The 13,350-nt window shown below is 41.5% G+C and overlaps 1 protein-coding gene across 4 annotated transcripts in view; it reads left to right on the top strand.

Annotated features, from left to right (window-relative positions):
• Positions 1 to 3,097: 3,097 nt before the first annotated feature.
• Positions 3,098 to 13,350, top strand: part of RSBN1L (round spermatid basic protein 1 like) — a 51,551-nt gene continuing 41,298 nt past the window's right edge. For all 4 annotated transcript variants that reach the window (XM_062581562.1, XM_062581572.1, XM_062581556.1 and 1 more), the window contains exon 1: positions 3,098 to 3,754. In XM_062581562.1, coding sequence (XP_062437546.1) covers positions 3,133 to 3,754 — 622 coding nt within the window. In that variant the 5' untranslated portion in view covers positions 3,098 to 3,132. The remainder of the gene's footprint in view (positions 3,755 to 13,350) is intronic.

Below are 13,350 nucleotides of genomic sequence, written 5' to 3'. Positions count from 1 at the left end.
TTTAATGTATCCATGTGATCAACGACAAAATAAGCGACAGGAACAACACCTAATTCTGTAGTGTGAACACAGCACTTGCCAGGCTAGCAGCCAGTTGGCAGTAGGATTGTGAGAACTTAAACCCAGAACTAGCTTCAGAATTCCAAGCATCGTATAATTTACCTTGCCGACAAATGGGTATGAGATAGCAAAACCTCCAAACATTAGTCATGCTACCCTCCAACAAACAATAATTATACATAATAGGGTACTATTTCACCTTGCTTTACTTCTGAATTTTCTAAAGAATGAACTAATAAAAACTTGGCTTAATCTTACAAGCATAGTATGCTACTTTGAAAAGCAAAAACCCCTAATAGTTTGACTGAAGTTTAGTAGCATACTGTCTACTGTTAAATTTTGCTGTACATTTATTACTTTAGGTGTCACCTTTAAAATCTCAGCCCTGACTTCCCCCATACTTACACCAATTTTGTCTTTACATGTGTTTTAACATTTGTCTTTCATTATGATTCCATGCTTTATTTTTGATTTAGAAATCTAACAAGTCTAGAAAGACTAGAAGTTTAGAAATATGATTTCATTTGTCTTAACTATTAATTGCATTAGTGTTAAGTGTACATTCAGAAGTATTCAGATATTTGCATACATAATTAGCCTAATAAATCTTGAAAAGGTTGTGCATGGAACAAGCCTTCAGCAGAAACATAATCTTGCGCTTTTAGGTGACTTTGGTATTTCACAAGGGTTGTGGCCAATATAGTCCTGAGAGCTTGATCCATGGAGCTCAGCAGATCACAGGACTCTATTTGGTGACGGTCTCTGCCAGCCACAATGCTACGCTGACAGCTTGTGCTTGTTCCAGACTATAAGGGGATTTGACAATGATATGTCCTGATGGAATTACTACTGAGTGCTAAGCTACACTTTGCAGAAATACTCTGGCTATTCTGCCAATTTCCTTGGTCCAAAAGCACAACCTAGCATTTACTCTAGCTGAAGAGCTACAGTAAAGTTCCTAACTAGAACTGGACTGGGAAACGCTGTTTTTCTACTGTTGAGAGTTCCTAAAGATGAGAGTGTGAAAAATATATTATCTAATCCTAAGTATAAATTTATTGAATGGATTGAACATACCGTTCATTTGGTATCAGTACCAGCAGGGAAGTAAGATTAACCTGTTTTTAAAACCTGCTAAGTGCTGGAGTAGCATGAAGTATCTAAAATTCCTTGTTTTAGAAATATTAAAATGCATAGGTTGTTCTTTCTGATTTACGCAGGTAGTAAATCTGTGAGGGAGCTAGAGATGACCTTCTCAGTTTTAGGCCTAGCCTAGTTATGCCAGCAAATACAGGTAGCTTTTTACCTTGTAGCTGTTCTTCCGCTTGGATTGGATGTTAAGTGAATCGTGCTCAAATATGTCATGAAATGTTTTTTTCTGTGCTTTGATAGATGCCGTGTCTCCCACCATCAGATCCAGAAACATAGTTTGAGGATCCATTATTAATTACAGCAGTGAAACTAGAATCAGAGGAAGAACACTACCTGTAACAGAGCTGACAGGATATAAAGTATTTATTCTGAGATGAATGTTCAACTGTATTCATCCTGGCTTATGACTGATCAAAAAAGAGGAGGTGCACAGTGCTAGGAGCAAATTTAGTCTAAGGCTAATCAGCTGCAGTTCAAATGAAAGTAGAATGTGAAGAATGAAACAAAACAACAACAAAAACCCCAAACCTACCCAATCAACCAAAATCGCAAACATCAGAAACTTCACCCTCCCAAAGACATCACAAAGCAGCTTCATCTGGGCAGCAGTCTGGCAGATATAGTCAACTTGGTAGTTAATTTGTTCCTTCTCTTATGACAAGGATTGACAAGATTGACCTGCACAGCAGCCTGGCAACGGAAAAACTCCACGGACCACGCTTATCTTTTTGTTCATTTCTGTGACTGCTCCCTGCATACAACATGGTTTGGGAGAATTTCAGTAGACTGCACCTGAGCAGCAGCTCTCAGCCCTGGTTGCCAAAGGCAGCAGTAAGGGCCTCCTATCCGTGACTCCTGTCTTCAGGGCTATGCTGCCTTTTGCCTTGAAGGAAGCAGAACTGCAGTCTCCTTACCCAAGCAATAACGGCTGGACGTCAGCGATCTTGCCGGCACCTGACAGCTGAATACGCTGGCGAGATGGCGCATCACAGAGCAGCAGGCACTGATATTTGCCTTCATCAAACCAGGCCCACAGGTGAGTCCAGCTTTTAAGCTCGCTTCCTCTGCTACATGGGGAGCACACGGGAAACGGGCTGAACCAGGCGTGCTGCTGCAGCCTCAGTTTTCTACACAAAGCGTCTATGAAAACAAATCCTTGCAGCATCAGGACTGAAGGCTTACCCTGAGCGCTGTGGTGGCTCTTGCTCAAGAGACGACATAACCTCCCAGGCTCCTGTCAGCACAATCCCCTAGGACATGCCCCACTCCGAACTTCCCTTATTTTTGAACAAAAACCTTTCCCAAGCGCAGCTAGTGGAAGCAGGTGCTGGCTGAGGGGCTGCAAGGATTACCCTCAGCCGTCCTCGCAGCGAACAGCGCCAGGAAGGAGCCCCAAAGCCCCAAGAATTAGAGGGAAAACAGCGCCCGGCGCGCCCGCACCTCCACCAGCTGCCGTACTGCGCCACCGCCGCCCGGAGAAGCGGCTCCGCGGGCGGCGGCCCCTCGGGCCCGGGCCCCGGCCCCGGCCCCGCCCGCCATCTCGCGAGCGGCTGCCCGCCTCCCTTCCCCACCCCGCGGCTGCCTGGCGGCGCGGGCTGGGCGCCAGGGGCCCTCCCGCCGCGCGCCCCGGCCCGGCCCGGCCCGCTCCGGCGCCCGCCGTCCCGCCTCGCCGTGCCCGCCCTCGGCAGCTGCGCTCGCCCTGACAGACGCTCCCTCCCCCCGCTCTCCAACTGCGCACTCAGCCGAGCCCGCCGCCCCCAATCCCCCGAGGACCCGCCCCCTCCTCCTCCTGCGATTGGCCGAGCGCCTTGTCTCTCCGGCGAGCCCCCAGCCCATTGGGCGAGGCCGTGGCGCCCCCCCCGCCCCTCCCGGTTCTGTCGGTTGAGCCGAGCTGAGAGTAAATAGAAGCAGGAGCCCAAAATGGCGGAGCCCCCGAGTCCGGTTCGTGGCGCGGCGTCGCCGGAGCAGGAGCCGTTCGGCGCCAGGCCGGCTCCGGATGCGAAGGCCTCCCGTGGGTCCCAGCCAGCCGCGAAGAAAATGAGGGGAGCTGACGAGAGGAGCCTGAAGGGCGCTAAGCGCGTCAACGGTGAAGGGGGCGGTGGTGGCGGGAGCGGCAAGCAGCCGCCACCGCTCCCCGCCGTGGTGCCCAGCTACGGCGCCCCCGCGGCCTGGGGCTTCCCCGCGCTGCCCCCCGGCCCCGCGGGGGGCGCGGGGGGCTTCGCCTTCCCCCCTCAGCTGCCCCGGAAGCTGCTGTCGCCCGCCGTGCTGCTGCCGTCGTCCGCCTCCCCCTCCTCTTCCTACCAGCAGCACCAGCACCGCCACCACAGGCACCGCCTGGCCCTGGCTGTCGAGGCGGGAGGCGGCGGCCTCGTCGCGGCCGCCGCCGGGAGCACCAAGCCGAAGAGGCCCAAGGAGAAGCGCGACAAGGAGAGGAAGAAGCACGGAGCGGCGCCCGTGGCGGCAGCAGCCGGCGATGGCGGCGGGGGCCTGAGCGCGGCCGGCCGCGAGGAGAACGGCGAGGTGAAGCTGCTGCTGCAGAGAGGTGAGAGCGGGGCCGGGGCTCTGCGGGGGGCGGCGGCCGGGAGGGCGGAGGAGGGAGGAGAACCGCGGAGCAAGCGGGAGCGGCAGCCTGGCGCGGCCGGGCGCCGTGTGCCTGCGCCGCTGGGGCTGCGTTAGCTGCCGGAGGGGAGCAGGAAATGGTCGTGATGCGCGGCGCGGCTGGCGGGAATGGCTGCCTCGCCCGCCCGCCCGCGTAAACGTGCTGCCCTGCGGCTAGGGCTGCCTTGAGGGGGCTTGCCTTTGCTCGCCCCGCGCTGCGCTGCCCAGCTTGGGATAGCCGGGCTTGTGCCTGCGCCTCGGACCTCGGCAGGAGGCCGTTGACGCTGTGTGAGTTTGTAGAGAAGGCAGCGGCAGCTTAGTCTGCCGTCGATCCTGTCAAAAAAAGGGGTGTGGAATTAGCTATGGCGTCAGCCAGAAGCTGCCAGAGGCCTTAGGGTTTTCTTACCTATTAGGGAAATAAGAGTGTCTATTAAATTAATAGAGATCTGCGAACAAAATTGGATTTCTGTCATTGCTGTGGGGGAAAAAGGAGAAGACCACGTGTTACAAAAACAAATTAAAACCAAAACCCTCTAACAGTCTTGTTTATTGAAATACGAATTTTGGCAGGCAATGTCACAGAACGTTAGATATGCTTAAAATTTAGATATCTTGTCATTCATCATCTCGTCTGGTTCCTTTTTCAGTTTTTTGGAGTTCATTAGGCTAAAATCTTACAAAAAATACCTGAGGCTTTCAGAAGGAGGAAGGGGTGTAGTGCTGGATTACTTTATTAATTGGGCTGGGCCAAAATGGCTATACCAGGTAAGACAAGATACTAGGCTAGATTGTTGCTGGCATTTCTAAATGGTTAGAAAGTAGTGTAAAATAATGCAAGAACATACCTGTTTATTTCCTGGAAATGCTTTCCCAATTAATTGTCAGTGATCCTAAATCAGTGATTCTGTATTTTCATGCAAGTGCAAAGATGTCAACAAAAAGCTTGAAACACTCACTGCACTACCTATTTTAAACAAACTCTTTATTTCAAGGAAAAGATAAACAATGATTTCTATACAGGCTTGTTATTCTGGTCCATACCTGTACTTGCAGGATGAGCTAAGCTTGTAGAGAACAATTGCTAACATTAATGTGTTTTTTTTTTTTTTTTTGTCTAGTGTTTACCTTGTCTAGCTGCCTTATTACATTGTTACCACTAGTATCTTAGACTCTGATTCAGTAAAAGATACTCAGATTCATCTACCTTTAAAAAGTTTTTCTTAAATCACTTACATTCGCATCGTTCAGCATGGTGTCATCTTGTGCTTGGAGTCTCGATAGCTAGAAAAGTGCTGGTGTACAAGCTGAGCTTAGAAAACGGTATTTTTACACTTTCAAATATTTCATTTGAGGTATGTTCTCTTTCTTGTCCTATCTGAAAGATGTCTTAGAAAAAGTCTTCAGAAACAATTTTCAGTACCTGTATTTGATGTTCGTGAAGCCTTTTTGTTTTCAAGGATAGCTATTAAAGAATTCCCACAGTATCTTGAAAAATTATAAAAATAATAGTGTCCTGTCAGTGTTGCACAACTTTAACAACAGATCTTGGAGAACAAGATAAAAATGGAAGGATCAGATGTTCTTGTAAGCTGATAAAAGAAATGATGATAGTGATGGTGTCAAATGAATAACTGTTAATTGAACCCTCCTGGAAGTAGTGTTTGGCCTTCTAGTGGAGGCTCAACACTCTGTTACTTATGGGAACTTATGTTACTTATGGGAAGGATTTTTTCACAAATAAAGCTTATATACTTGCAGGGACAAGTACTTGACCTTCTAGTTGCTGTTTTCTCAGAACAGATATTTCTACCTTTGATTTATTTCTTGAAAATGTAAGTACAGGCAACCAGTAACGCTTTCCAAGACGTGTGATCCCTTTATAGCATCAGTGTCTCTAGACTTCTGTTTAAAGGAAGTAGCTCCTATAGCTGTAACTTGATTGTCTAGTTTTGTATGTAATTATATATATGTTTACTGAATATAAAGTTCTTCAAATTTTTCAGAGGATGCTGAAAGAAAGTAACGAATACACAAAGTCCTCTACTCTGAGAACAGCCAGCCTTTTAATTTTATATTCTATATTTGACTGTAGATTAAGGAACAGGTTTGTGCTGTTGATCCTGTGAATAATTTACTTTCCAGAGAGGAAGGGAGGCATGCAGTTATAATGCAGGAGGGGGGAAAAAAAGAGAGAGTGGTGAGAGAGGGAGGGCATGCAGAATCTTGAGCACAAATACAGAGCACAGAGGAAAATGAAGAATGATGTTTTAGGGTGGGGAGGGGTGGAGTAGGGAGAACTTGTGCCTTGGGACTATGATGTAGACTCAAAGAAACTATCATAGAGAGTCCAGGTGCATGGCGACGTGGAATTAATAAATTTGAGGTTCTGGTTTGAAAGGCGGGGGGGAAATGGCATGCAAGAACTGTGTAAGAAGGAGATGATTCTGATCTTCGTATGGTGCATAAGATATATGGATGGATGCGGTAGAAAATGCAAGGAAGATTAAAGGAAGGATATAATAGTAGGAAAGTGGAAAAATTTAGGTAGCCTACAGATATGATATCATGGTGAATTTAAAAGATTTTGGTATAATTAAAGAAAAAGAGAATCTTGCACACAGATTTTGTATGGGAGATGGAGCAATACAGGGTGCCACCTGTATATGTAACAAGATGAGTTCATAGAAGCTGTGAAATGTGCATCTAGTAAATGATACTTTCTAAAAATCAACCTAATACAAGGAAGCCTGTTGTCCTTTTTCTGGAGTCTGCAGTTAGACAACCATGCAGCATGGAGTTCGCAGCATTGTTGATGATTATTTTCCCCCTTAGTGTTCAGTACTGCTACACGTATCATTGTCACACCTACAAGAAAGAATATTGTGCAAATTACAAGAGTAAATATGCAAAAATCTCTAAAAGAAGCAAAATATAAAAAGATCAGCACGTGAGATGGGGGAGACTTCCTCAATATTTACGAGGCTCTGAAGATCGCCATCCTCTTAATAGCAGCAAAGCTGCAGAGGCAATACACAGGGTTACAACAGATTGAGTGTCGGTTAGTTCCAGGTTCTGGAACTAATTAGTTCTAGTTCCAGGTAGAACTTGCTGTTGATGGCGTGGGGGTGGGGGGAAGCCCATGCCTCTGATTTGGGAGGATTTTTTTTTTTAAAGAAAAACCAAAGAGATAATGTTTGTCCTTTTCTTGCAGTGGTGATTATTAGCAAGAGAGTACAGTTTAGAGGCACCTTTCTTTCCTAAGTGATATGAAGACTTTAAGCTTGATTATAGCAGAGGTGGATGAGATATTCAAGAAAAGAAATACAGAAATTTTAAGTAGCTTTAAGCAGGTTTTCACTTACAGACTTTTCCAGTCTTTTCATTCATTGGAAGGACCTTTAACTCACAAAGTCATAATCGGGCTTTGCAGCTTGTGCTTCAGTTAAATGAACAGAGTAGAATGAACCCTTCTGAGATATCATAGGGCATTCAGGTGCAGACATGGACCAAGTATGCAGAGAACCTGAAGATTGTTTGCCTTAGGCATGGTTTCTCCTGCAGCTGTGAGGTATAGAATGTTTAAAATAAGTTAAATTATACATGGCAAATGTGTTTTGATAGTGGTATTAAGTTGTGTAATAATTTTTTTCTAAAAATCATTTAGAATAATTTCTAAAAATTTATTTAGAAATAGTGCAAATTTGACATAGATGGTTGCCATTACAGTTTATGACTATACCAATTCAGTTGGTGTAACTGCTACTCTGTTCTAATGGTTCAAAACTGAAATTGTTTTCTTAACTGTGCAAAGCTTTAATGAGCCACTCCCTGCTTGATCAGCTTATGGTTGTCCAAAAATTTTAGGATTTTTTGTTTTGTTACACAAACACAGAATGTGAGCCAAATGCATCAGCAGTCTTTTCTGATTTTCTTACCATTTTGTAGAATTTTGTGTGCAGTTTCCCTCTCACTCCCTGTTTTGTAATAATCCCTTTGCTGATAAGATTTCTTTAGTGTGCAAGCAATTACAAAATGAAACTAATCCTTCTATCTTGCTGTTGGGGTTCTCAAATGAGCAGGAAAGCAAAGCTGAGCATGGTGCTATAGCTCTTGCTTCTGCTTCTCTCTCTCCCTCTTTTTCTTTTCTTTTTTTTTTTTTTTTTTTCTCTTGCTGTTTCTGAGGCCTAGATTGGGTTTTAGGTGAATGTTCACCAGTGATTCTTCTCACTGCTTTGTTTCTTTTGTTCCTTTGGCATTCATAAAACTTCTGGTTTTAAGATTTTGTTTTTTAAAAATGGCACTTTTCAGGCTTGTTCCAAAGTTCACTTTGCATCTCGTGAGAAATTCATTTTATAGTTACCAAAGTAGGTTGGGGAAAGTCTTGGATATTTTCCTCTTCCTATTCTTTAGGACTGGGAACATGCATGTATTAGGTAGTTTCATTTTACTTCTGCTAAACGTTTTTCTCTTCAGTTTACTTCCGTTTCCTTCGCTGCTCTTGTACTATGTTCCTTGACTCACTTTTTCTTCTCCTTTTAGTGTAATAGAAATTAACCTTTTTCTGGTTACAGAGCATGAAATAAGAACTCTTTCAAACTCCTTAAATTCAGCAGCACTTTCATGCTTGTGTGGGCTCCTCGTCTTACTCTCCTGAATTCCTTAATACATTTTTATTTAGATATCTCATGGTAGTCAGCAGTGCTCAGAAAGCATTTAGGATTTTGTATGGTGTACATGGTGAACTGGGACTTCTTGAATTTCCTTGCATATACAAGTCTTAAGCAGTTCAGTTTTGAGGGCTGAAGCTAACACTGATGCAAGCATCAAATGTTGAGGTGAGTATGAGAGAGTCTATCTTTTGAGGAACTCCATACTCTTTTTAAAAGTATCATGAAACATTGCTAGACCAAATAAAATCACTTATTTTGTAAATGAGAGAGCAAAGCTCCCCTGATACTCTGGAATTGAGCTCTGTATGTAATTTATGCAGCAGAAACTTATTATTGTTGTAAAATAACAAACAATTTTTCTTAGTTGAAACAAAATTGGTAGATTGAAACATTAGATCTGAAACCTCTTGTAGAAGTCTTGTCTGCAGCTGCAACGTCATATTCTGTACTTCTGGTTTCTGATGCAACTCCCCTGTGCTTGGACTAAAACTTGCCCGTTCAGTTCTGCATGTAGAAGGCTTTTTTTAGAACTGCAAAGATAACATTTCTTAGTATTTTGATCCTTAAAGGGAGTCTTCCTCCTTTCACTGAAAGGTGGCTGAGGGAATGTTCTTACTTGCTAAGGGATTTTTTTTATTTATTTATGCCTTGGATTTTAAACCTTAATTACTGAAAAGGGTGTCAGCCAAGTATTTCTAGCTATTGGAATGAGAAAACGATCATGCTTTTTATTTCAAAAATACTGCTTTTTCTTTTCTTTTCCTCTTTTTTTTGTGTGCTCATTAAACCAGAAAGCCTGCTCTGCTATGTACACCCTTTGATGTAATACGAGCGCAAGCGTCAAAATCCTTAACATAGTGATATTGGACGTAGCTTTGTGTGTCTGTCTGCATAATCAGATAAACATGGCTTCTTCAGGTTTTATTTTTATGAGCATTTGTACTGAAGGGAGTAGAGAGACAACAGAAAGAATGTAGACTGTCCTTCTATTCCCTCCCTTCTTCCTTTTGGTTATAATACTGTTGGTGTTGACCATATTGATGGTGTCTGTTAACAGTAGTTTGTAAATATTTTGCCTGATGTGCAGTGACAGCCCTTAAATCAAAGAGAGGAGAGAGAGGCAGAGTGCTTTGAGTGTAATCTATGACTAACTACTAATGTGGGTTACCATCTGGAAAAGTGATGCAAAGCAGCTGCAGTTTTTGGCATTCAGCAACGTTCTAAAAACTTGTTTCTTTCAGTGCTAAAGTGGACTTACTCAAGCTCCTAAATAGATTTAAAGGTGCTGTTTTCATGGTGTGACAGCTGCCATATTACAGATAATCCTGTACAGAACATCTTTCACTTTACTTGCTATATAAATGCTTGATTTAGTTGCTTCTACATAGAAGGCTTTTAGTAGTGGTGAAAACATTCTGGTTAAACTTCTGAAATAAGAATGGGGTGATCTGTAAGTTTATGTTATTTAATTGACTGTTTATGAAATCAGTTATGGCAAGGTGCTTAGTTAGGAAACAGGAGACTTTCTGCAGCCTTTAGGTGTAAGTGGCTGTTGACTGTATAAATACAGTACATATTCCATTTCTCTTATTTATTTGCTTTGACGTCCTGAAAAAGCAGAAACTTCCTGGTTGGAGGTGGAAGTATGCAAATCAGTCTGAATTAGTTAATCTCATGGATTCACTATAGACTGAAAACATTCCTTAGATGCCATTCGTGAAGGTGAGGTGGAAGACTTATAATAAAGTTTTTCCTGTCTGTATGTAGCTCTTTAGATATGCTGCTGTTGCTGCATTTCAGTCATGGGTGTGCTGTTACCACATGACACAGATTCTGTATCTTTTGGTTTTGGAATATGAATGGAAAATCTAGAAAAATCTTGGTTCCTTTTAAGTGTGGTGCATATTTTTTCCAAACAAAGGTATTTGTTTCTACAGAACTCTAATACTTCAAAAAGTTTCCACATGGCAATCATTTATTTAGTAGAGTTAAAAATAACCCTAATAGAGACTTTTTTCTTTGGGCATTAGAGATTGAAAGCTAAGGAACCAGTCTAACTCTTTACTGGACCTTCCATAACTGTATCCTCCTGAGCTTGGAATTTCTCCATTTTTAACCCTGGAAGGGAATACCTGTTCAGTCCATGACAAGTTATTTCCTGAGCAATAAATTTTACTTTATATGCTTTTGACAGAGGAAAAAATTATTTTGATAGGGGAAATTACTTTGTGAAAAGATTTATTCTTCCTTCTTTCTAGGGGATACAAATTTCTTCAGGCTTATGGCTTTTGGTTTACTTAAATTTTATGCGCTTCAGAACAAGAAACCTATGTATCCACTGGAAAAGCATTCAGTAAAACGAGCAAAGATATGAGAAGCTTGTAAGAGTTAGTATACTATAATAATGAAACAGAATATTTATATGTAATAATTGGTTACTATATTTAACACAAAAAAAAAAAATAGCAGATCAAGTAGCAATTGTCTCTTCTAGGAATAAGCTTATCCTAAATGTTAGAAAACAGTGACATATGTGGCTTAATGTGACGAGATCTGAATATATCCTCTGCTCTTTAGAGCTAGTACCTGAAGGTGATCAAATGAAGAGTAAAATAATGGTTTGAGGGCCACTGACTTCTTTGGGTATTCAGTGTCATGAGAATATTAACTGCAACAGTAGTAAGCATCAGGATAATGAGAAATCATTATCAACTGTCTCAATGCAACATAAGGGAGCAGAAACAAGATACCCTTCATTCAGGTCTACTGTGGCCAAACTGAGAACTGGTGTATTGATTAGGTTCATGGATTATTTTAAGGTTAAGGATTTTGGTACAATTGAGGTGCTGAAAAAACAGAAACTGTTAGTTTAAGTTTGTGTAGTAGAGCAACTAGTGGTATTTTTCCCAAAGAAGCTTCTTTCTCTGTATTTTACATTGGTACTTTGTATGGGTGTTAAGGGTGTGTGTGTATGTGTGTGTTTTCATACTGTTGTTTGAGATGTGATTCACGGCAGCATGAAAAACTCTTTTCCCCTAAGGCATTGGAATGTTAACGTTTAAAATTTGATGGTTTATCCCATTTCCAAGGAGGTAAAGCAGGATCCTCTGTTTTGAAAGAAAAAGAAATCAGGTGAAATATTAGACAAAACTATATCCTCATGTCCAATATCTGCCATTTAAAAAAAAAAAAAAAAGGCTGGCATGGATAGAGAGAACAAATAATTGTGCTTAAATAAAATTGAGGTTCATATTGTTAAAACATTTTTAATATCAATTAAAATGGGAAATAGTTATTAAAATGTAAACGACTTGAGGTGACTTGAATTCATTTAAAAATAACTTGCAATTTAGATAAAGGATTATGACAACTCTTTCCAAAGTTACGTGATTTCCTGCATAACATAGGCTGTACTTAGTGCTTCTTTGAATTAACCTAGATATGAGAGTGTCTTGCTACCAAAAGAAAGACAGACTTGTGGAAAAAGTTCTAGTAATGGAACACAATTATTTTTGATTCCAATGACTGGCTTCTACCTTTGTAAAACATAAATATAATCTGATGATTTATGGACTATGAATGTCAGACATAAGCTTCCAGTCACTGGTCAGTCCATCTGTTCATTCATCCATTTATACTTTTGGAATGAGGACCTGCCTCTTTATTAAAGTTTGTATTCCAAATTTGAGTCAAATTACTCCCTCACATCACTTTGAGCTATTTTTCCTTATTAGCATATGCAACTTTTTACAAATATTTAATAATTTGTATATTGATTTTCTAAATACTCAGTTGTTCTTCACTGTGATCATAAACTATTCCATTGGCAAATATAATAGCGTCAGATACAAAGGTAAAGGCTGTTCCTACTTGATGTTCTTCTGTCCTAGATCACTATGACCATTTGTGTTATGCTACTATATTACCTTGGGGACTCATTTCATTCTGTTACTTACCGCAACTCCAGTGTGTTTGGTTTGTTTTTCTTTTTTCTTCCCTGTTTCTGAGAAGTAGCATTGGTGAAAGCTGAATGCAGAATAGGCTGTGGAGAGGGAAAGATTAACATAAACATCTCTACCTTTTACTACCTTGAGATATAGTTGCCTTACAAATGAAAACAAGTAGTGCTATACAAGAATGTTCAAATTCGTAAGTTGTTAAAGAGTACAGGGTTTGTCTTATTTTTCCCTTGCTGACCTCATAAATAAAAATTGATTGTATAATCTACAAAATGTAGATAGGAAATTGCAAATTGTTTAACATTGGATGCATTCATTTTAAAACAGGATTTTTGTTTATGTGAAGAATTTTCTTGTTTCTTGTGAGGAAATGAGATTTGGACCGAAATGACGTACGACTGGAGGACATTGATGCTTTATGTTAGAGAAGAAGCTATAAAATATATCGTTCATGGCATTTGGAGAGTCCCAAAGAGCTCTAGCCTCTGTATCAGCTTCATATGGTAGGAACATATGGTGGCAGCAGATGTAAAATATATGGAGATACCTACAAATACTTGAAAACTATTTGGAGAACTGCACTTGCCTTGCCTTGCAAAACTCTGTGCCATATGCATGTTTTCTTGTATTTATTAACTTTAGTGACTACTGGAACTCTTAATCTTACTGACTTTGCAGAGCCAGCATAGCTAAGTTGAAATAGATTTTGTGGTAAACTCAATCTTACTAAAATTTGGATTGATATTACTGCATCCCGTTGAAAGTTGTGTAGTAGGAAATAATCTATAGAGAAATCTGCTTGAGTTCTTCTGGTCAGATTAGAAAATACATATTTTTACTTGTAAACAGAACACTTCAGAGCTGAGAAATGGGACCAAGTGTGAAGTCTGTGCTTCCTTATTCGCTCCGTT

Source organism: Rhea pennata, chromosome 1 (genome assembly GCF_028389875.1).
Source record: "Rhea pennata isolate bPtePen1 chromosome 1, bPtePen1.pri, whole genome shotgun sequence".
Classification (NCBI taxonomy): Eukaryota; Metazoa; Chordata; class Aves; order Rheiformes; family Rheidae; genus Rhea; species Rhea pennata.
The sequence above is the reverse complement of the archived record's forward strand: the minus strand, read 5'-3'. Positions and strand labels throughout refer to the sequence as shown.